This window comes from Alternaria dauci, chromosome 2, assembly GCF_042100115.1.
Source record: "Alternaria dauci strain A2016 chromosome 2, whole genome shotgun sequence".
NCBI classification, from domain to species: domain Eukaryota; kingdom Fungi; phylum Ascomycota; class Dothideomycetes; order Pleosporales; family Pleosporaceae; genus Alternaria; species Alternaria dauci.
Genome location: NC_091273.1, coordinates 1,978,249 through 2,002,828, shown reverse-complemented (window position 1 = coordinate 2,002,828; position 24,580 = coordinate 1,978,249). Strand labels below are relative to the sequence as shown.

Here is a 24,580-nt window from a genome sequence, read left to right as displayed (position 1 = left end):
TGCATATCAGCAAAGACTTGCTTCCGATCTTTGCCCTACATTGCCCTGCCGAGTCATAATCGAGATGTCTCAGCAAGACCCTTGGGTGGAACAGCAATTCGTCGGCATCATCAAAGCTGACAAATCAACACTAGAACTACACTGAGAGATGGCTGGCTAACAGAGCGTATGCCGGTGCTAGCGGAGTTCCAAGCAACAAGTCAGTTCTTGTCGTTGAGGCTGAGGCTTGTGTTTACCTCACCCGCGCCTCGCCTCCGATGTCGCTGGTGCATGACTAGCAGGGGTGTGATCCTGCGGACAGACGCGGAACGAGCATGCGAGGTAAAGGTGACTCAACGTCCTACCCGTATATATACACGCGTCCCTCTGTACAGTGGCGTGATTGAGGAAGGTCATCTCAATGTAGCAAACATGTCACAGCGCAGAACTGGCACAAGACGAAAAGGTAGGCAAGGTAAGTAAAAGACTTGTGCATTAAGTAGCTTCCAGTCTGGAAGTCATATAGGTATCATCGTTCATAACAAATCCACAGGTACAGCCACGCTCGGTAGCCGCGCTCGTAAACATCAATGTACTATATCATGCCGCGCACGACCGCAGTCTACGTGCGCACATGCGCTTCGACGTTGTGTCCAGCAATGCCCTCCTCGACACTGTGCCTTCGGTCCTTGCCGATGTAGTTGGAGTCTGGAAGCATGTTGAGGATATCCTCCTGCTTGTCCGTCTTGCGCTGATGGAACCAGAAGAGGATACCACCGATGAATGCCAAGATGGCAACAGTCGTGTAGTTCCAAACCAGCAACGGATCTTCAGATAGCGATACAAACGCCTGGCCAAGCGCGTTGGAGAAGGCAGACATGAAATGCCAGTACGAAGTAACCAGCGAACGCATGTTCTTGGGGGCCTTAGTAAACGCAAACTCGAGACCGGTGATGGATGTGAAGATCTCGGAGAATCCGACGAGAACGTAGGGCACGGCCTGGGTCCAGACGTTGATCGGGGCGGGGTCGTCGCAGCTGTTCATGTACTTGCCGCAGGGACCCTCGGCGTAGATGTAGTGCTGGATGACGGCAGCGGAGACCATGGCAAAAGACGCAAGGATGAAACCGAATGCGATGCGCTTGATGGGGGTGAAGCGGATGTTTGCCTTGCGCAGAGCGGGGTAGAGGAAGTTGTCTACGATGGGGATGAAGATGACAAGAGAGATGGGGTTGAGGTTGGTGATGACATCGTTGGGGACACCGTTTCGCGTCATCGTCGCGGCTTGCGAGGTCAGGTTGTTGTTCATCTGGTTGTATGACAGCCAGTAGAGCGGGATCCAGGTAAAGCAAGAGCACGCACGCAGACCACGAGCAACCTGGTCAACCCAAGCGTCATCGAATTGCATCCAAGCAGGCTTGTTGGCACCTAGGTGGCTGGGCTTGACATCTTCCCAGAAGCGGTCGTTCTTAAAATTCTTGCGCGTGGTGGCGGGGTTGAGAGACCACTTGCCCTTGGTGGCGAGCTTGAGGACCTTGATGGCGCGGATGAGGACGGAGCCAGTGGGAGGAGTGTGGTGGTACTTGTTCCTGCAGACCCAAAGAACGATGGGGCAGAAGCAGAACATGATGGTGGGTAGCAGCCACGCGCACCAGAAACCGACGTACTTTTCAACGTACACCATGGACAGCTGTCCAGTGAGGGAACCGATGTTGATGAACATGTAAAAGTCTGGAGTACGTTAGTGGGCTGCTTCTAGTGTGCCAACGGGCGACAACTTACACAAGAAGATACGCGAGAGTGTGATGTTGGGGTCGGAGATGACACGCTCGCCAGTCTTGGGATCTATGATGACACGCGGCTTGGTCTGGCGGTATTGCTCAGCGATCAGCGGGGAGATGTTGGCCTTGAATGCTCCGGTTCCGAAACCGAGGGTGATGACACCGAGGATAAAAGGTCCAATGGCATTGCCGCTAGTGAGCACAGGGGGAATGGCGGAGATGATGAGCAAGATGTGACCAAGGATAGAGAAGGCAATGGCGATGAAGATGGTGTTGAAGCGACCAAGGTACTCGTCGGCAATGATGGCACCGATAATGGGCGTTGTGTACGCCCAGAAAGAGTTGAACTGTCCGATACCAAAGGAAGCACGCTGACCCATGCCAAGCGCACCTGGCTGACCCTCTTCACGCGGATCGCGACCGGTGGATTGCACGACGCCATCAATCACAGGGAGGTCCTGTTGGATGAAGTTTGTGTCTTGAAAACAAGTCAGCGCTTTGATTAGCATATGGCGATGGGCAGTAACATACACAACACCTGGCAACCGTAGTATCCGAAACGCTCACAGAGCTCGACGAAAGCGATAGTGAAGGCAGTCCACGGAATCTTTCCAGAGACGCGACGGAGAGTCTTCAAGTCTTCCTCGGTGGGCTCCTCGCCTTCCAAGTCGGCGTCAAGGACATCGGGGGCATGAGGCTGGTGGCTGAGAGTCGATGGCGTGCGTTCATCCGAAAGGGCACGCTTCTCATCGACCTCGTACAGAGGCATAGCAGCCTTGGCGGGCTCGTTAGACATGGCCATGTCAACGGCGTTGGATGCAGCGTTGGTCGTCATGACTAGCAGACAGGGATGGGGGTTGAGCCAGGGAAAAAAGAATGAGCTGCTGCTGCTGAACAGCAGGGAAATGGGAAGTCGACTGCAATTATAGTCGTAGCGCACACTTGCTGTAACACATGAGCGGCAAATGTGCTCTTTTCTCAAGCGCCGTCTTGGTATTCCTTGACTGTCTCTCTTTCGAGCAGGTGTCTGGTGTGGATACACTCCACCTCTTTGTCAAGAATCCGGCTAGTTGCCCCAGGCCAGTGGTCGACCCATACAGATTCAAAAGGCCATTTCGCAAGGCCCGTCTTATCACCAGCCGGTGACTGGGCAAAGGCTGGGCGGTAGGGCAACGCCGAAAGTAAGAACACAGTTTAGAGCTTAGTACCCGTCTTTGCAGGGCTTCGGCTGGCCAAGCTCCATGGACAATGGGCAATTCAGCGCATGCGACGACATTCGATTGAGTGCTTCGGCACTTGGCAGCGTTGCTGATCACGCTTTGCATGGCTGATTCCAACCATTCACACGGGTGATACCCCTAGCTCTTTCTTATCTGGACGACATCGACATGCTGTGCCATGACACCACGCCGCAGGGCAATGCGGAAGCGCACATGCGCACACAGCCATACACATGCGGCGTGACATGTCGTGAAAAGGTCGTACATTGTCGTCACATGGATAATGCTGGTATCAAAGAACGCAGAAGGAGGTCGGTCCGTGCAATATGTCGAAAAACGCGTGTGTGTCATCGCTTTCATGACCGCCGAAGAGAGCTGGCCGCTCCGCCATGGCGCCGAGCCTTCCGTCCCGCTCGGCGTTTTGTCGCCTCGGTTGCTCCCCACACCATGAAACAGCCTTCGTTTGCATGCGATGTAACTCCACCAAGCTCGAATAGGCAGCTCAGCGACGCAGCAGCATATCTTCATAAAGTTTTGACATGAGCACACCAATCAACCTGTTCCGCTGCGCTTCCCACCCTGACCTAGCGCAGACGCCCCATTGCCTTCTCGAAAGACACGGCACCAACCTTGGCACAACACCCATACGCTTATCTCTTGGGCTAGGTCAAAACGCGACCAAACAAGACAAGAGCACCGAAGAAACTCATGCGCTGGTTGGCGCAAGGCTTCGCTCTCATCAGCGGAAGCTTTACCTCGCCCAGCAAGCATGGCACATGTTGGCATCTCATTCCAACCCTGTGAACCTTTCCACCGTTACTGACCCGCTGTTTTCCGTCTGTCTCTCTCTCTTGGCATGAGCTGTGTATGTGTCAGAAGGAACAATCTGGCGATCCTTCCACGCACACACACACACACACACACCAACATATGGCGGCGTAGCAGGATTCCTCGACAACTACAGAGCGGTGGAGGATGAGGCTTGGCAGAGTGGCAATAACGGCTGCTTATCTCTCTTCGCCCCCTCCCTTACATACAATACCAGGCTTTCACGAAGAACGTTTCTGGATGCTTGGTATGGGTCTTTTGAATCGAACCATGCACGCGCGATCGGACAGCCGAGTCATTTTGTTGGCGTATCAGCATAGCGTCTAGATACGCTCATTGACGCAAACATGCAGTTGGTTGCCGGGAACCGAAGAGCCACTATCAAAGTGCCAAGAATGGGATGGGGCCAGCAAGCTTGCGCATACCCCGCCTGGGAATGGGTGTGTGCCTGGACAGACGCGGTTATTCCTGGGTAGTAGAGCCGATGGATACCAGCCACCGGGTAGTGGGAGCGACGCTTGATGCGTATATTCCATGCTCTTGCAGATGTTGCATAACCATATCAGCTCATGTAGTCTGATTGGTAGCCAGACGTAGCGACAGTCATGAGCTGGCTGTTGATATTACTCGGATATCGGCAGCACGGTCCACTACTCTGCATAGCTATCATGGTTCACAACCTTATCCGGTGGGCTGGGCAGGTGCAGATAGACTTTGATCTTTCCCATGCACGACGCATAAGGGGGAAGTTGAACGCTTTCCCCTAGCTGCCTGGGTAAGGTGTTGGATTGTTCCCTTGTATTGCGTACATGTACTGGTAATGTGCATGCCAGGAAGCCTGTGACATGCAAGGCACCACTTTAGTTCGGGACCAGTGTACGACCTCAAGCACGATGGTTGGAGATGAACCTACCAGGTTGAACAACTGGTGAATGCAAAACTCAAAACACAGGCGTGAATTCACTGCATCATATGACAAGGCAGAATTTGTTAATAATGTATTATCATTAATCGTTTATCAATGGGTATTCATCAAGAGCACAAGAGCAAAGCCGCCTTCGCAGCTGCTCGCTCCACCAGTTGCGGAATGATAACCATCCTAGTTACCAATCGGCAGGTCGCTCAAAGGCTCGCCCTTGGACCAGTGGTTGATCCAGTTGAAGATCTCAGTGTGCCAGAACAAGCTGTTCTCTTGCTTAAGCACCCAGTGGTTCTCGTCCGGGAAGTTGAGGAACCTGGATGGGATACCGCGGGCCTGGAGGATGTTGAACAAGCTGAGACCGTCGCTCTCGGGCAGGCGGTAGTCGAGAGTGTTGTGGATGACAAACTGGGGAGTGGACCAGTTGGCAATGTGGTTCTGGGGGTTCCACTCGCGGTACGCGCCAGAGTCCCAGATGCTGCCGTTGTAGTCGTGGCGGATGAACCAGAGTTCCTCAGAAGCCCATGCGGCCTCGGTGTTGGAGATACCGTCGTGGGTGACGAGGCACTTGAACTCGTTGCCGAGGTCGTTGGACTGGATCCAGTTGGTCATGTAACCACCGTAAGAAGCACCAGCCGCGATACCGTTCTTGGTGTCGACCCATGTCATGCTGGTGTTGACGTAGTTCCAGGCGTTGACCAAGTCGTGGTATGGCCAGTTACCCCATTGGCCCTGGATAGAGTCGGTAAGGTACTGTCCGAAACTGGTAGATCCAGTTGGGTTGGGGGCGACGACGATGTAGCCCTGGTCAGCCCAAGTCTGAGCGTTCCAGCGGTTGGACCAGCTGTTGCCCCAGTTGCCCTGGGGACCACCGTGGATGTAGAAGGCGAGCGGGTAGGTTACGTTCTCCTGGTAAAAGGTGGGCTTGATGACGTAGGCCTGGAGCTGTTGCTTGAGCTCGGGGTTGGAGCCATTGAAGAAGATCTCGGAAACGGTGTGCGATCCGAGACCAGCGAGGTTGGGGTCAACCTGAGACGCGTCGAAGAGGGTGTTCTTCTCTCCGTCGGCAAGGATGTACCACTCGCTGGGAGTCCAGATGGCGGTGGCGGCGACAAGCAGCGAACCGTCGGGGAGGAGCGAGAAAGTGGAGACGGAGGTGTTGGAGGTCAGGGGCTCGGGAACGAAGCTCTCGTCGGCGGTAATGGGGAAGTTGAAGATCTTGACGCGAGCGTAGTCATCGGCTGTGGCGTAGATGGATGAGTCGTCGTGAGCCCAGGTGATGGGTCCCTGAACCCAGCGGTCGAAACCAGCACTCAGAGACTTCCAGTTGCTGACCGCGACACCGGTACCCTCGACAGCGACATCGACGGTGTACAGAATCCACCTGTCGGACTCGTAGTAGTCCTCGTCCTGCTGCACGTAGGCGAGCTTGCTGCTGTCGGTGGAGAAGGAAGGTAGACCAGAAGCACCCTGGTGACCGGCCTTGGCGGCCTCGGAATCGGGACCGTTGAAGGCGACGGGAGCGTCAGAAGACGCAAAAGCACCGACATAGGTGTATGAGGCCGTGTAGTTGGCCTTGTTGAGCTGGGGAGCCTTGCTCACGAAAGCGTACAGGGAACCATCCGGGCTGATGTCGTAGTCGCTGGAATCGCCAAACGGCTGGATGGGGGTCTCGGGCTGAGTGGTGGTGAAGTTGATGCCCTTCTGGACGTTTCTCATTCCAGCGCCGGATAGCGCGTAGCTGGCATTTGCGGAGAGAGTTCCAGCAAAGAGATTGTAGCGGTTCTTGGTTAGCCAAGTGTCCCAGTGACGGACGTAGATGTCCGAGTAATAGCGGGCAGTAGTCACCGGGGTGACTTCAGTCTCTGGGTTGACAGCTGTGCCGTTGGGGTAAGCCATGCAGTTGACCAAGAAGTGCATGTCTCCGGTCGGAGTCTTTGCAACCTTGAGACCGTTGTATGGCGCGTCCAGAGAAGCGACCAAGGTACTCGTGTTGGGGCTCTTGATGTCGCCAATCCACAGGGTGACACCACCTGGGATCTCCTCGTTGGTGCCATTGATGTAGATGATGCCAGTCTCGCTGCCAGGGATCCAGGCGACTTCGTTGATCTCGCTGACGTTCAGGCCGGACTTTGTGATCTCGCCAGTCTTGAGATCGATGAGGTTCATTCCCGAGCCTGCGCTGCCATGCTCCTCGAAGGAGTACTGCGAGTAGGAGAACAGAGCGACAGAGCCATCGGGACTGGGGTCGGGAGTGCCACGGCGGACGGTGCCGAGGAGTCCTCTGGTTTTTCTTGTTAGTGAATGCGCAGGGAAAGCAATATGATGGTGAACTTACTCGGGTGTCAAGGCACAGGCGCCGGTAGCAGCCAGAGCTGCGGCAACACTGAGATAACGAGCCATGTTGTATGCGACCAGCTTCGTGAAAGCTCAATTGGACAAGGTCGGTGGTCAAGCAGCGCTCCAGAAGGGCATGCCACTTATTTGTACGACGCACTGCTGCATACACGCTGGCCCGACGATATTTGCCAGCGGGGTTCACGTTGCAGTCGGGACTCGTACCTGGCAGTGACAGAGGTGCCTGTTGGCTGCGTGCTCGGTGATGGCATCATACTGGCCCTGCAATGCGGTAGCTGCTATGCCAAACATGTGTAGAGATGGGCGCTGTTCGCAATATCTCCTTCCTCTTGGAGGCTAGGGCTGCGGGCGCACAAATAAGCTCGTCGTCGGTGGGCTCCTAAGAAAGCATGTTTCTGCTCGTCCTATCGCGACTCGGCCCACCTGTCCCGCGGCCATGGCTCGAGCTTGGCGGTCGGGCCCCTGCAGCCGTCACGTGAAGCTCACCAAAGCTCCAGCAAAGCTCTCGCCTAGATCAGTGGCGGCCGTGCCAAGTTGCGCCAACTCCACTGAACCGGTGGTGGCGAATAAAACGGCGCACCGAAATAGGCAGGTCGATGAAAAGTCCAACACGATTGTCCTCTGCGTTCTTACTCATCGATAGTCAGTTGCGGCCGTTGTTGTGCCGCTCGTATGCTGCCTTACGAAAGAGAGAGGCTGGAAGTGCTGAAATCGCACAGTCTGCCTCGGCCTGGTTCGGGCCTGCCGGCGCGCCTGATGTTCTTCTATCTTCCGTGAGCAAATTGGCCATCGGCACCTGCCTTGCTTGGCTTAGACATGCACACTCCATCGATGCAGCTGCTTCTTCGCGTTGGCTGATGGCGCATGTCGTGATGGATCGGTAGCATCCAACGAATGAGCTCAAAGGCGTCCCCGTATCGCACTGTGCAGCCAACATGCTGGCACCTGTCCCTGATAGTACCCTGCTGTCCGGTCCCCAGAAGTAGGTATTCCGATGGTCTCTGCATATTTTTCCTGCTTCCATCTCTTTGCGTTCAAAGGAAATTCGTCGACCGATATTCATGCGCGTGCCAAAGAGGGCCGAACCACGACAATCCGCGAAAAGGGCTTAGCGCATCCACAGTCTCCGAGGCAATCCACTATCATTACCTCTATTCAAGATGCTGTAAGGCTCTGCTAAGATTATGAGAGAGCGGTTTGCTTAGACCCGCAAAATTCACGCGTGCACACAGCGCATGCACCTAGCATCTTACCAATGGCACGGACGCTGCCATGCCCATGCTTGTGCAGGAATCGTGGCCTTGCGTAGGCTTACAGAACCCTTCATAGCTCCTAGCTGGATGCAGGTCCGCTCAACCAAACTGTGCACGTCAACCTGACCGCTTGTGAGACGTATATCAAAGCTCGACAACTCTGGATGAGGAAACGATTGACAGCAGCACAACTTTGCGCTATACCCCAATACTGTATTACAACTTGGGCATGCATCCAGTCTTGCTTCTCGAAGGCTTGCATCAATCTTCAATTGGAGGTAGACAACCAGGGCGGCAAGTGCAAAGATTAGGGCTTCGTGGGGATTCTGGTTCGAGAACGTAGGAATCCGAGTCCAAAGCATTACTGCGTGATGGAGTGCAGCATGGGCACCTTGTGGGTCCTCCCGAATCCAGTGCAGTAGCCGGGCTCTAGAGGACAGGCATACAGCCAGGCTCGTCTTGTACCCATAGAAGCCGTTGAGTTCGTTTCGAGGGATGTACAGTAGCATCATCGCGCACTGATAGTGCTGGAATATCGTTTCTTTGATCGAGGGCCACGAGACATCATGGCATGGCGTCTCAATCAGTCCCTGGACACAATGTGTCGTCGATTGGGCCCACTCAAATCTCGCTATATTTGTTTCGTGGATAGTGCTTTCCGGTTTCTTCTTTTCGGCTTGACGAAAGAACCACAGGTCCTGCGCAACTGCAAGGTTGAGTAGCAGCCTGGAGAAGGCTGTCAGGGTCTCGGGTATGCCGCAATTTTTGCGAAGATCACGCAGATACTCGCTCAACGACCGACGATTATGATTGTGAGCTGATAGCACTGCGTTAGAAGCTGAACCCTTGTACAGAGGATCGGGTGACTTGCCTTTGTCACTACACATTTGTCGCCAGACCTCGAACGAGCTTGTATTCCAAAGCTCTTCCCGACAGGGAGCCGGCAGATCAAGTACATCGGTGTTGAGCAGTGGGTTGAAGCCGCTTATGATGTTGTCTTGGCTGTCAATCATCTTGGTAAACCTCAGCGAACGCTTCGTACATGTCGACCAAAGGGAACAACATCACCTACCCACATCGCAAGAGACGTTCGTATGGTGCTCTCGTTCTTTCTCCATCGAGACCAGCTGTCAGGCGACTGAGAGCTTGTGTTTAGGCTGTCGGGCGGTGCAGCCAAGTCTAGAGTGGCAAGTAGCCGCTGTTGAGATATAAGGAACGTGCCCTTCCAGTTTTGGGCTTTTTCGAAAAGATCATGGCTCTCGCTGGATGATAGCACTATGTGTTTGAGAATCAGAACCTGACAGAACCATATCTCATGAGCTCTACCGCTCGCTGTCTTAGTCTATCATCAGCGCAAACAGGTCAGTAAAAGGGTCAATTTTAGTAGATGGTTTCCCATACCTCCTTCTCCGTGCAAATGCATAGCAGAGCACGCATTGTAGAGAGGCTTTGCAAACGATCCGCAGCGAGAGAGAATATCATTCCAACAACGCAGACTGCAAATACTAATAACCAGTGCTCCTCATTTTGATCGAATATAGACTGCGAAAGAATAGGCATGTAGGGCGAGAAGTGGTCGAAATAGTATTCGATGGCCGAACTGATGACCTTCAGAGGCGGCAGTCGGGAGGCAGAGAATCCATGCTCATCTTCTGCAACAGAACCAGCGATTCCGTGTTGAATCCGTCTGTAACATCGCTGAGAAAGGTGATGTCTCGACCGCTGATTCACATCTTCTGGGATAGAGTATGGAATTGTTTCGAAAACATTTCCAGAGTCTTGTGTACTATGCAACCGCAAAGTACTCCTAAGCAAAGAAGTCGCATCTTCTAGGAGCACGAAAGAATCTGTGAGAAAGTCCAAGGGTTGATAATTCGTCGTCCCAGTCAATGCGGAGCTGTGCACTGCTATCAATCTCAGCATAAATCGTAGGACTGTTTTCGACCACGTGCACGGACCTATTTCACTGTTCAATCGATGCGCCGTAACATCTGATCTGAACAAGCTGGGGCCAAATTCATTGCAAGAAATCGTACCATCTTTCAGAGCGTCGGTTTCAGTGGGAAAATTGATAGTTCTCTCGCCGTTCGACTGTGCAGTATCATCGTCAAGGTCGCCCGAACAATGCTCCGATATGTTTCCCGGTAGAGTAACGTAGACGCACTCGGTGTTTCGCAACGCACAGCAACTACATGGTTGTGATCCATCGCAACGCTGCTTTTTTACCCTACACGCCTGACAAGCGTGACGGGTTCGCGCTCTTGGCCTCGATTGATGCAAAGTTGCCCGAGCGGCTCTGCCAGGTGTGTGAAAAGCAGCCTCGTGACGCCGCAAAGAATCTCTGTTCAAACGTATCAGAGCGGACATATTGCATTAGTATTAGAACAATACCTTCTTGGAAAGCACCGGGAGCATGATGGGCATTGGAATGGTCGTACGTCAACATGTGTGAATAGATGACGCTTAAGATGCTCGGAACGAATAAAGATTTTACCGCAAAAGCTACAGGTATTATTTAGATACAAGTCCATGGTTGAACATAAGTCATGGTTGTTAAGAAAAGAAAGCTCAGAGAAGGTCAGGTTAGGTAGCGAGCACTCGACCGTGAAATGGATCCGCATCAGCTACCGAAAGGCGGGGTGATGGTGTCTGTGCACCCTGTGCCCGGAGTTGTCCCGTACCCGCGCTTACCCGCAAGCTCATCCGCTCGCTCGAACAGGCTATGAGCACCATACTGTTTCAATTTTGATCAACATTTCCTCAAAACCTTCTCGACGTCATTGATCTTGTCAAAGACGAAATTCATGTATCCTGCCTGTGCTAATGCGACAGGGTTGAAATTCTGCAACGCCTGAGCATGACGAGTGAAGAAGCCCACTGCGCTATCAATGCCAGGGAAGATGAACTCCTCAACGAATCGGTGAGTAGAAAAATCCATGTTCTCGAACAAGCTACCCTGGAATACATCCTTTACATCTTGAGGAGTTGCGAGGTTAACAGCCCTTCGATAGACCTTGAGATCGGAGTCACAGCCAATCGTTTGGATAGTATTCGTCCTGGCAACTAGGGCTGTATCTGAAGCCTCAATATCGTGTAAGAGGTACACAGCAAAGTCTTTCCTGGAAAAAAACTCGTTCTTGAGGAGGATCTCTTCTTGAATTTGTGTCATCACACCAAAACCTCCATCTGGGTCTGCGAACTGATGAGCTTTTGTCTCCTTATATTCGGGAGTGTTGATGGCGGATCGGAAAGCCTGTGCATTGGCAAAAGTGAGGCGAGTGATACCATCGTAAGCATTGTCGTCGATCTTTGGGGCTGCAAACGGTAGATGGTCTTATGCGCTTTGGATCTCTGTAGGGGGGTAGGCATATAGTTGTTGATACGCCAAGCCGAACGGATATGGGGTGAGATCTGCTTTAGTAAGATGTGTGTGAACGTCGACATATTCGGTAACGATCTGCTCGTCACTGAAGTCCGAGCGACGATGTAAGCCCAAGTAAAGTTGCATCGGCTTGTCGACGGCAGCTGCTGTCCGTGGCCCAACAATGGAGGGTAAGAACGGCAATAGAACATGAGAGTCGTACTGGCCACCATGGTGGATGGCCACTATCCCATTGTTGATACTCTTGTGCTGGCAAACCATTTCACCTGGCTGGGCTTTGAAGAAGTCTGAGCTACCGATAGAAAGTCTTAGCCTCTCACCAGCTCGAAGTTCCAGAGAGAAAGGAATGATCTCGATCTCAACTGGGATGATCTTGTGCTTTTCGAGTTTCTGCTCTGGGCCAAGTGTGAGTATTGGCTGATACGGCGTGCTCCTATTAATGTCGAGTTCTCGCCTTGAGCATCTAAGCCACCCCTTCGCAACGCCGTGCGTTTTGAAATCGCCCCATGGGAAGTCCACAATCTTATTTTCACGATCGAGTTTCTCGAGATGGACAAAAATGTCAGCGTCGTCCTGTAGGATGGCTTCGACCCACAACTTCAGCTTTGCGGGGCCCGCAAAAGAAGTCTTTTCCTTGGCAAGCCAGTCCCAGCTAAGTGCCTTTGCAGTCGTCCCTTCAAGAGAGAGAGGGTCCTTTGGTTTGGTGTTGGGAAGGCGTGTAGTGAGCCTTTCTTGTGAAGGTAGAGTTGAGTCCATTGAGTCTCTGGCACCGGCCAATCGGAAAATTGCCGCCACCAGCTATTGTAGTACTTTTCCCTCACCTGCAGTCTCACTTTCGGCCAATACTCAACTTCAGTCTCTTTAAGACCTTTGAGGAATTTGTCGTGAAAGGCCTTTTGACGGAGCAATGACTCTTCTTCAAGCTGCCATTCCCATTTACGATAGCCTAACGTATAATTAGCACTACACATGGCCTCCATAAATGAATGTGACTACTCACCATGGAGCTCCAGATACTTGTGGGGAGAGGATGCTTCAGTAAATCCACGGAGAGTGCCCCGGGTATGGAGACCAGCGTTTTGGTATCCACAGATCACATACAGAGGGACTGTGATGTTTGGTAGTATGAACTTCGACGGATTTATCCTTTTCCAGAAAGCGGCATCAGCCCTAAATGAGTGGCTTCCCGATTCAGGAACCTGTTCTACCTTATTGCCGTCTCCATTGCCGAATCCAAACACATTTGTGTAGAGAGATGCAAATTGCGTCTCTGGGATACCACCATGGGAATAGAAGTCGTACAAGGTATCAGCCATCCCATCAAATGGTATCAACGCTTTCAGAGAAGGTGGCTGTAGAACTGCGCCCATCCATTGATACATGGCTAGGGCGGAGGCTCCCGCCATGCCTACGGCACCATTGGAACCACGGATCTTCGCAAGTGCCTCGATTGTATCGTACACATCGTAGCTGTCAACATCCTTGTAGTAGTATTTGTCTCCTTGAGAGGCAAAGCTTCCACGACTGTCGACATACGCGACGATGTAATTTCTTGGGCACCACCACACCGGGTCGAGTCCTTCGAAATTGTAGTGCTTGGAATATTGTCCAGGGTCTAGGCCGCCTTCATTTGGATAGAAGACGTAATGCTTCATTGCATGATGCTTGCCGTAAGGACTGTAACACAACAGCACAGGGAGATCTTCTGACTGATGCTCGGGGCGATAGATATCCGCGCGTAAAATTGTACCATCTCTGGTTGTCAAGTCGTAGTCAAAGGTGATATATAAACCATCACGAACTTCTTCCCGTGGATTTATTCCTGTAAACCCCAAGAAGATTGGGGGGATGGCTGTAAGAACAGTTAGCATAGACTCGACTTTAGAAGAAGAATGAATAACTGACCCGGCACCCACGTGGTATCGTCGTCAGCACTAGTTTTGGTAAGCTGAGGTTGATTATCTCGTGCCATGTTCGGGATGTTGGTCGGGTGCATGAAATAATCTCGTTTCTGAATGTTTGTGCAATGTAGATGAACTGTCTTTCAGGATGAGAATAGGACGATGGTCCTATCCTTTTATGTTTCCAGCTCTGACTGGGAAGCATCAAGTCAGCTTTACTTGGCCGTGGCACAATTATTTGCAGAATGGTCTGATTGGGAAGATAATTACTTCTAGTGTTGAGATGATGCTTGCGATCCGGCGGGGATGGAGCAAAGCAATAAGCCCGATGCCTACCTAAACTTCACCCAATTACTTGCTCATAGGCCTCGTAGTTGTGGGCCGTAGCCTTTGTACTACAGGGCTTACCCATTACCTAGGTATTCAACATCGAAGTCATGGAAACAGTATACCCTCATAGTACTAACTCATGTTAGAGCGTGACGTATATAGTGGGGTAAACCTCATCACAATCCACTAACGAGGATGTACCTTAGTCCCCCACTCATCCGCTCCGCATCCGCTCCACGTCCGCTCCACGTCCGCCCCACGCCGCACCCCTGAATCGTCCTTTGAGTACCAAGGATTAGAGAGGTAGTAACCTATAGTTATTTCCTTGTTCTCAACTTCTATACCTTACTTTGTTCATTCCGCCTTTGCCTCACAACTTTCTAATTATCATTATTCCATTCTATCGTTATGAGTGGACAGACCCTACAGTGCACGGTCACTCAACGCCCAGGTTTAGTTAACGCCCTACTAATAATACAATATATTTATAAGTATTATAGCTGTAGCGTAATAATAAATTATAATAAAACTGCGTAAAGCTAGATTTATACTATATATAGGTCTATAAAGATTTTACGCTATTTAAAATATTTTTTAGGGGTGCGGATTGCCTGCGTTTTAGTAGCTTTAGGTAGAACTAGCTATATAACTACCTAGGCTTCTATAGAAGCTATAGTAATACTAATATATTTCTAACACTTTATAGCTAGCTTATAGGCTTTTAAATCTTTACGTTTACCCTTTTAGGGTAATTATATAGCTTTTTTAGTATTATAGAGCCTCTTCTAGTATTATTTCTTAGCTAGCTTTATAGCTATCTCCTTCCTCTATACCTCCTAATATCTCTCTTACTTAATATACTTCTCCTAGAGTAGCTAAAGCTTATAGAGATAAGCTTACTCCTTTATTTTAGCTATCTTAGCTTTTTAAAGTTATTATTATATAGCTTATTATTATTATAATACCTTATTATCCTAAGCTTATTATATACACTTAGGTAACTAGAAAATAGCTCCCCTATAATACCCCTAATTACTTTTAAGCTATAGGGTATAGGACTTATTATCCTATCTCTTTTTAATAGCTAGAGAGTCCCTAAGGCCCCTAACCTCTTTATAGAGGATACTATTTTAAGCTATAATATAGTATAAACTTTATTTAAGCTTTTTAACGTCCTTATTACTCTAATCCTTTACTTTATAGTATATAATTAACTTAAGCTTAAGCTAATCCTCCTTAGAGAGTACTAACTAGCTACTATTAGAATCTAAAGCCTCCTTAGTAAACTTCTTAAGTATAGTATCTAGGTTAGCTAGGTATATACTAGTAGCTTTAAAAGACCTCTTAATAAGTAGAGGTTTAAATATAAAGGTCTAGGACTTCTAGAAGAGTAGGAAGAAGTCTCCTTTAGTTAAATTAAGTAACCCCTAACTATTCTAAAGGTATCTAGCTAACTTAGTTAAGTAAGTATTTAAGAGAGGTTTAAATATCCTAACGTTAAGGGGTTAAAGTATATAGGTAGTGTAAGGGGGAAATATAGCTAATAGGATCTTATTATTATTATAATAATTAATAAAGTCTATTATTATATAGGACCTATAGCTATTAAGGAGTAGTAATTAATACTTAGTTAAAGTATATTATCTAGTCTCTCTTTTAAATACCTCTTTAAGCGAAGCTAATCTAATATTATTATTACTCTAGCTAGAGGGAGATAAGGTTATAAAGACTAAGTACTCCCCTACTTATATAGTATTAACCTAGCTTAATTAAATAGCTCTATTAGATCCCTAGAAGATAAGTAAAGGACTTAAAATAGAGCTATCTAAATAGATATAAGCTATTACTATTATCTAATTACTTAAGCTATCTTTAAGCGCTTACCTTACCCCTTTTTAATCCTAGAGTACCTTATTAAAGATACACTTTATTCTCCTAACTTATCTAAGCTAAAACCCCTTCTTATCTATATTAAATATATAGATAGGCTATACATTATACTCCTCTATCTTTTTAAGGAGAAGCTTAAAATATAAGCTATACTTAGCCCCTAAATTAGCTTTATACTATTACTTAATTATACCTCTATTATAGTAAGAGATAAGATAGTTTAGATACTAGAGGAGGAACTAGGAAACCTAGCTTTTAGAGACCTTCTTACTAGCTAACTAACTAGTAAACTACTATATTATTATTCTTATAGGTAGTAAACGTCGTTTAGTAAGTAATTATATATATTATATAAGCTTAGCTTTATATTATAGGTGTAGGGATTAATAGGAGACCCTATATAGCTTAGATATACCTTAGTATCTTTAAGTAAGTGTACTTCGCTTAACACTATACTTAGTAGTAACTTTATTATATAAGAAATTATCTCCTAGCTTACGTAATTTAATTTCTTTAATTACTTTTTAGATTAGATCTATATTAGTAGAGTTATAACGCGCTAAAGTTTTGTTATTATAGTGTTGAGGCGGGGCGTTGACTGAACCTGGGCATTGAGTGACCGTGCACTGTAGCAGGAAAAATAGCTGTTGTGAGCGGCTCAGTAGGAGGAGGGATTGGCACTTGTATAGCCCAGCAACTGTCGAGTAAAGGAGCAAATATTGTCCTGAATTATCCATTTGCATCTATGGAAGAAGAGGCAAATAAATTACTCGCAACTTTGCCTACATCCGGAATTGCGGTTGAAGCAGATCTTTCCACCATCGGAGGTCCTCAAATCCTGGTGGGAAAAGCCGTCGCGGCATACGGGCAAATCAACATCCTAATCAACAATGCTGCCATAGCCCTCAATAATCCTCTTGAGAATGCTACAACAGACGAATGGGAAAGATCAATCAACCTAAACGGTAGAGGGTACTTTCTGCTTACCCAAGCAGTGTTACCTCATTTTGGGGCCAAAGACAACCGCATTGTCAACATCATAAGTCTCTCAGCACGTGCTCCTCCACCCGGTCAAACTATTTACGCAGGCACGAAGGGCATGGAGGAAGGTTTCACGCGGGTCTGGGCCAAGGAACTTCCGCGTAGTTACAACTGCACAGTAAACTCGGTTTCGCCCGGCCCTGTCACTACACCTGCTTGGAAGTCCTCAGACGCGCAGGCTTTTGTGAGCGCACTGCAACCTATGATCGATTCGACACCTGTTGCACCACGTTGGGGTACACCTGAAGAGATTGCATATGCCGCGGTTATGCTTTGTGAACCAAGTGCGGGATGGATTAATGGAACGCATGTTATCGCTAGCGGGGGGCTTTATGTTGACTAGGAGACAATTAAAACATTTACAATTTTTTTTTACATACTAAGGAGGATTCGAGGCTAGTTTACATTCTTAGCTTGGGCGTGGTTCGCGATAGTCCGCGACAGTTGTGGTTTCTCCCAACAGCTCGAGCATATACCAGCATGAACGTACAGAACTTCAGAATGAACGAGCTTCGAATGGCTGCTGTTAGGCCTTGCATTTCGATTTGCTAACAATTGTCACCCTCCAGAAAACAGCAATCATTTGCCAAAGTCAACGGATAGATTACTCTGAGAACTAGCTTCCTTGAGTGTTGCATTACCCATTTCCAAATCTCTCAAGAATGTCAGATATCAAGTTTCCACAGTCACAACCCACAGCTTCAACCCTCTAAAGCTATGCCCGCACCATTCACGACTACAACACTGCGTTGACCGATTTTCAACGCCGTCTCGCAACCGAGCAAAGTGCAGTGGCAATGCTCCTAACAAACGATGAAAGAAAAACGGTATATGAACAAAAGCACATGGTACTAGATATAGCTAAGACAAGACTACGAGATCTTGTCGACTTCAGTACTATGGTTTTGAAAAGCAGATCCAGAAACCCAATAAAGTGTCAAGCTCGTCGGCAGAGAGGGCAAATGAGAAGATAGAGAACGGACTAAAGGAAGTGGAAGACGCGCTTGATGAATTGAAATACCTGATGTGGATCACGTAGACGGTACAGAGGAAGGTAAGCGCATTTCCTAGACCTCATAAAGCTAGCTCTCTTTCGACGATGACTGGGCGCATGGATACCTAGAGATGTTTAAACACAAGCTATATTGACCAGTATCCACTGTCTCGCCGTAGCTTGAACATATATGACATCGAGGGCAAAGCACTTAGCACACAATCAACACCCTCAAGCATAAAACTTCTCCCGAAGAGCCAGCATAATCGCAGTCAGATGCTTAACAGCCACTTTCAGCTTGTTCATAGCATCCTCCACATCTGGTGCCAAAGCATCTTCCTTCTTTATCTCGACCATGACCTCCATCAGATGTGTCCAATCGCTCATCTTCTCACTCGCATCTTTGACTGCAAAAGTAAATGCATCAACAGCTGGAACGAGCAACAATTCTTGAAGTGTTTCTCTTGCTTTGTCAATGTCTTCCTCCTTCTCTTTTTGCCAGGGCCTTTCTCCAAGGACTTTTCGCAACTCCTGTATCTTGCTGTGGAGGCAGATGACTTCTTGGATAGTGTGGGTGTGGGTATCGGTGTGTCTGCTCGGGGTCGAAGATGGTTCAGCCATAGCGTGGATGGTGATAGAAATGCGTCAAGAAAGGCAGTACTATAGATGCAGTGTGTTTGCTGTTCCGCTTGATGTATCGGATTAGACGTTTTGTTGGGGTTAGTTGGATATATCGTACACAAGGATCATAGCAAACGCGACGAGATCGATGACGGAATCTTTTCGACCTCTAGAATCGTGTGTGCTTTTAAAGCTGAGATTCGATTTTTGTGTTTCAGAATGACTTTTCTTACTCAAACCTACTATCAATAAGACGTTCTTGGCCGATTTCGTTCACTAAGGCAAGGCCCAAGGATATCGCTTGTACCATCGTCACCTGATCCGCAAAAAAACTCTTCCAAACGCCAGCCGCCTTTGCTATCCTAGCATTCGGCAGACCTTCCGGATGATCGTGGCATGCACTCGATTTTCCAAATCAACGCCTTGAATCTGATGACATCCTTCTCTCCTCTTCCTTTAGGGACTTGGGTCGTCTAACGCTCTTCTTGCTTTCCCCATCTTTCGCCGAAGCATTTCTACCTCCTTCTCCAGCACTCTCGTTCTCTTCTCAACTTGTATACGACGCGACTCGCTTTGTCGGAGTTGCTCGCGGAGACCGTCTCCGTCGTTGACAGCATTCACGCGCTGCGATCTGAGGTCATCGTATTGGACTTGGATACCACGGTACGCATTCTGGCTGTACAAGCATTCGTTCTTGACTCTGCTCACTTCGGCTGTGAGGCTATTGACTTGTTTCTGAAGCTGACGATCCGTTGCGGCTCTTGCCTGGTAAACTTCCAGGGATCTTTTGTGCTTGGCGATCTCCGCCTTTAACAGATCGTTTGTTGCCTCGCTGGCTTCGAGTCGTGCCTCTACGCCTACTGTCATGATCGAATGCTCTGGACTAGACGACCTAGAGATGACAATAGGTCGTTGTCGCATCTAGAGAGAGAGAGGGTCAGCTTGGGCTTACAGAAAGCCACCTGGGCATGGTCGACACTTACCGTGTGACTGTAGTCGCGACGCTTGATCATCGCTATGAAGCGTCAGCCTTAGTTCGTAGCGACGAGTATGTTGTATCTTGCCTGGAGTTGCTTTTGGTTCTTCGTCCCTTGCGTGTTTCTTAGATGAACTAGCGTTAGATGCTAGCATTGTGGCTGGAGCTGGTCGAGCGCCCTGCAGCTTGGTTCGGCTTGCCCTTTTCGCAATACACGCGCACGCCTTGGTGAAATCCACCCAGAAACTCCCGTAATTGGCAAACTCCCTAATATGGCTAGCTGCTAGGAAATAATGAAGGATAACCGCGCGTACCCTGTTGCGCACAGTCTGTTCGCTAAGAGTACTGTCTCCAAGATCACAAAAAGGATCTTCGAACTCTACCTCGCGCAGATGAGGCTTTGTCAGCTGAAAAACGCCCGAGTCCTGCTTGACGAGGAAGTATCCAACCAAGTTATTGTTTTGTCCATGTACAAAGGAATACACAGTCTGCTTTGTGTCTGTTTGGTCGCCTTCATAGTCGCCTATGACCATTACCATTGGTAAAGCTTCTTGTGGCCAGTTGGCGTGGATAGTCGGGCCAAAACTTTCGCGGTCTTTAAACTCGAGTGTTTTATACTGTGGCAGGCTCTCAAAATGATCGGGTATACTTGAGTGTGCTTTCCTGGTGATCGTCTGTGCATACCAATTTGATTCGCCTTTATCGTCAATGGTAATGGGGGCATTGGCGCAGGCAGAGTCCATGGTGGCGAAGTAGATATTTTGGTGTCAAGAAGTCTGGGAAATGTGTTGGATTGCCTGGAGTCTAGAGTTTGTTAGTATTACTCTGTTTCCGGGTATGTTCTGCTACACAAAAGGAAAGTGCCGTAAATGCAATATCGATGTTGAAGATGTCCTCTCGATTGCTTTGACCAAAAACGATGAGATCACTGAGGATGAGAAACGATGATGACTGTGGTAGAATACATACCAGTATAGATTGTAGGTGATCTGATATGTGAGAGGGGGATTGAGTGAGGTGGATGCGTGAACTGAATGATGAAGTATAGAGTGCCTTTCGGCTGGTTGATGAGTGAACAAGCTGGTCATATAGGCTGAGGCCTAAATACTGTTGATGTAGTGAGGGAGGCTACTAGACTGTAGGCAGATATGGTGATAGAAGACAGGATCGAATAGCAGTAGGAGATGGTACCATACAGACCCTGCGTTTAGGTGAGACAGCATGAAGCTAGGTATATGTGCTTATCAACTGAGACTGTAACGCAGCGCGCATAGAAGGGAGGTGAGATGGATTCTTATCTTCAGTGAAGGTGCTGGTGAGTCTGACGAGCGACTTTACCACGACTTGGACAGTCGTCTCATGTCTACAGCACTTCATGGTCTATGACGATCTGCGATACTGACGACGTGCTTATGGTGATAAAGGTCGTCCGAGTAATGCGGTCCCCACCTGGGCAGTTTGCGATATCTGAGCATCCTCAAAGTTCCTTTGTCGTAGATGGTTGGATACGGTCAACGGGCGACGTCGGAGTTGCTCTGAGACACTGGGCATCCCCGAGCTGTATATAGATCGCTGCTCCTTCCAGACGCCTATCATCGCAGCCTCACCCTCGTCATTACCGGGAATAGAGATATCGCCTTCGAAGCTGTATGGCCCCGAGGTCTGTGTGCGACGGTCATTGGGTGTGTGCTGTGGGGTACGATATGATGATAATGGCTTCGGTTAGGTGCCCAGGTATCTTTCGCTAAAAACTTTTAGCCGTCGTCGTCATCGGCGTCGAACACTATCATACACCATGTCGCGAGAAGAGTGAGTATGCGCTGCTCTTGTCCACGCGTCCGTGATGATCAAGATGCGCTAGTGTCGGTCGTTCTTCGGTCCGGCGGACACACTGAACCAGCTGGTGTCGATCAACTCCAAACCCCGCCATTGCTCCCCACATTCAGCCAGCAAAGCTTGAGCCGCCCTCCGCACGCTTGACTGGTCTTGTGCCTGCGCCCAGCTTTTAGGCTGAAGTACGGTACGACTGTCCGACCTCGTCGTGCGTTCTCGGTGAGAGATATCACGACAACTGTTGCAGTAAGCATACTAGTGACGTCTTGTTCGTTGATCATGAAGAAACTATGGCGATCTATAAAGCACCTTGGGAAGGGCAATGCCTAGTTGGATGACTGACTATCACTCCATGAGGTCTATCATGCGGCTAACACTCATAACACTATTCTGCGCTGTTAGCATCGCTGTCGCCGAAGATGGCTCAAAAGGCTGGCTCCGCTACGCGTCAATACCGGACGGACCCACAGCGCAATCAGTACCCTCCACGATCATCGCAATGAACAGCACGACAGTGAGCCCCGTATACACCGCCGGCCAAGAGCTTCGAAGAGGGATAAGCGGCATTACTGGAAGAAAACTCAACGTGAGTGCGGTCGCAGACCAGAGTCGCTCTGCCATCATTGTCGGAACCAAGGACGCGTACACTGCGGCATTCGGAAGCATTGATGAGTGCGAGAGCCTGGATGTCGATGGATTTCTCCTCAACACGGCCACCCCAGGCAAGGTAATCATTATAGGACAGAACGAACGCGGCGCTCTCTACGGCGCTTTCGAGTATCTTTCTCAGCTCGCACAAAACAATGTTACGTTCGGCTCCACTATGTTCAACCCACAGGTACCCATTCGATGGACAAATGAATGGGACAACATGGACGGCAGCATTGAGCGCGGTTACGCTGGCCCTTCACTGTTCTTCCGAAATGGTTTCGTGGTAGACAACACTACGCGAGTCGCTGAATACGCCCGCCTACTTTCATCCATCCGCATCAACGGCGCGATCATCAATAACGTCAATGCGAACGCCACTTTGCTCAACGACCGCAACATAGAGGGTCTTGGTAGACTTGCTGATGCGATGAGACCATACGGTAAGTTGTGGCTGTGTGAATGCATGCGAAACATACACTAACTTCATACCTCAAATCTGCAGGAGTACAACTTGGCATATCGCTCAACTTTGCGTCGCCGAACGCTACACTAGGCTCATTTGATCCGCTAGACCCGAGAGTGGACGCATGGTGGGCGAACATCACCAACCAGATTTATTCCAAAGTTCCCGACATGGCAGGTTACCTTGTCAAAGCCAACAGTGAGGGCCAACCAGGACCTTTGACATACAACCGAACACTCGCGGATGGCGCCAACATGTTTGCAAGGGCAGCAAAACCCCATGGTGGTGTGGTTATGTTCCGTGCTTTCGTATACGACAACCATATCAACGAAACCAACTGGTACAACGACAGGGCGAATGCGCAGCTGGAATTCTTCCAACATCTCGACGGGAAATTTGATGACAACGTCGTGATTCAGATTAAATTTGGACCCGTATGTATGCTCCCACGCTTTTAAGGAGACCGCAGACTAACGTACACGTCCCTGCATAGATTGACTTCCAAGTCCGGGAACCAGCATCGCCACTCTTTGGATCTCTACGCCAAACGAGCACCGCCATTGAACTCCAGATCACACCCGAGTACCTTGGTCAGAACTGTCATTTGGTTTACCTAGCACCACAATGGAAAGAGATACTGGAGTTTGACATGAGGGCCGAGAACCGATCATCTAAGGTCAAAGACATCATCACCGGCGAGCGTTTCAAGCGGCCTTTGGGTGGTTACGCAGGTGTGACTGGAGTAGGATCAAATGCAACGTGGCTGGGCTCACACCTGGCAATGTCTAACTTGTATGCGTACGGACGACTAGCCTGGGACGCCTCGGTCGACTCAGAGGCTATCCTCCAAGACTGGATCCGACTGACATTTGGCTTCGATCAGGATGTTCTTGACACTATCACAGACATGTCTATGAGGTCGTGGCCCGCATACGAAAACTACAGCGGTAACCTCGGAATCCAGACACTGACAGACATCTTGTACACACACTTTGGACCCAACCCTGCCTCGCAGGATGGCAACGGATGGGGTCAATGGACACGCGCCGATGGATTCAGTATCGGAATGGATAGAACTGTAAAGAATGGCACCGGCAACGCTGGACAATACCCGCCGGAGGTCGCCCAGATCTATGAGGATATAAAGTCAACACCGGATAATTTGTTGCTCTGGTTCCACCACGTACCATATACTCAGCGGTTGAAGTCTAACAAGACTGTCATTCAACATTTCTATGATGCGCATCATGAAGGTGCTGCTGTGGCACAAGAGTTCGTCGGCCAGTGGGAATCCTTAAAGGGCAAGATCGACGATGAGCGATATGAACATGTGTTGTTCAGGCAGGTCTTCCAGGCTGGCCATTCTCTTGTGTGGCGAGATGCGATCAATGAGTTCTATTACAACCTTTCGCAAATACCGGATGAGAATAAGCGTGTCGGCAATCATCCGTACCGGATCGAGGCGGAAGACATGGTGCTCGACGGTTTCAAGACATATGCCGTAAGCCCCTTTGAGACGGCTTCCGGCTACACGGCTATCGTCACCATGTCGAATTCAACGACGGGCATCGACAGCCAACGTCACATTCGCACCTGGAACATACGACGTCGCTGTCAACTATTATGATTTGATTGGAGGCAGAGCAAAATACGAACTGAAGCTTGGCGATCGTATCGTAGGAGCGTGGACAGGGGACCTCGAGGATAAACTGGGTCATGCGCCGTCAATTTACCTTGACGGGCACTCAGCGACACGCATAACGTTCAGAAATGTCGAGGTTCGGCAAGGGGACCAAGTGCGGCTCACAGGCCAAGCCGATGGCATTGAGCCCGCACCGATCGATTACCTCTCTTTCTTGCCACCTGGCATTGTCGACTGAATTGTTGTGCGTAGAAAGTGTGTACAAAAAAGCAAAGCGATGGGAAATTGATGTTCTCGCGTTCGGAGGCGCGACAATCTAACGTTCCACTGCCAGTCGGCTTCATTTCCACGCCAATGCACTGCCGGGATCCCCTGTATGCTTCCCGCACCGACTAACCCGCAACAGTCACTTGTCTCCTTTTTTGCCAGCCATGGCAGCATACCACAGTTCAGCCGTTGGTGGCTTTCAGACGGGAAATCTCATACTACGTTCCCGCAATTTGGGATTCGTCTCTTGC

The 24,580-nt window shown here is 49.4% G+C and overlaps 3 protein-coding genes across 3 annotated transcripts; 1 reads left to right on the top strand and 2 right to left on the bottom strand.

The window, feature by feature from the left end:
- Window positions 1-601: 601 nt before the first annotated feature.
- ACET3X_002674 (uncharacterized protein) lies at window positions 602-2,595 on the bottom strand (the record flags this gene model as incomplete). Its single annotated transcript, XM_069449443.1, has 3 exons — window positions 602-1,710; window positions 1,762-2,238; window positions 2,292-2,595. The coding sequence occupies 3 exons, from the start codon at window positions 2,593-2,595 to the stop codon at window positions 602-604; spliced, it is 1,890 nt and encodes a 629-aa protein (XP_069309221.1).
- Window positions 2,596-4,907: 2,312 nt separating this feature from the next.
- Window positions 4,908-7,130, bottom strand: ACET3X_002673 (uncharacterized protein; the record flags this gene model as incomplete). The annotated part of the gene is made up of 2 exons (XM_069449441.1): window positions 4,908-7,011; window positions 7,066-7,130. The coding sequence occupies 2 exons, from the start codon at window positions 7,128-7,130 to the stop codon at window positions 4,908-4,910; spliced, it is 2,169 nt and encodes a 722-aa protein (XP_069309220.1).
- A 14,675-nt stretch (window positions 7,131-21,805) lies between these two features.
- On the top strand, window positions 21,806-24,047 carry ACET3X_002672 (uncharacterized protein; the record flags this gene model as incomplete). The annotated part of the gene is made up of 3 exons (XM_069449440.1): window positions 21,806-22,397; window positions 22,460-22,854; window positions 22,914-24,047. The coding sequence occupies 3 exons, from the start codon at window positions 21,806-21,808 to the stop codon at window positions 24,045-24,047; spliced, it is 2,121 nt and encodes a 706-aa protein (XP_069309219.1).
- Window positions 24,048-24,580: the final 533 nt, after the last annotated feature.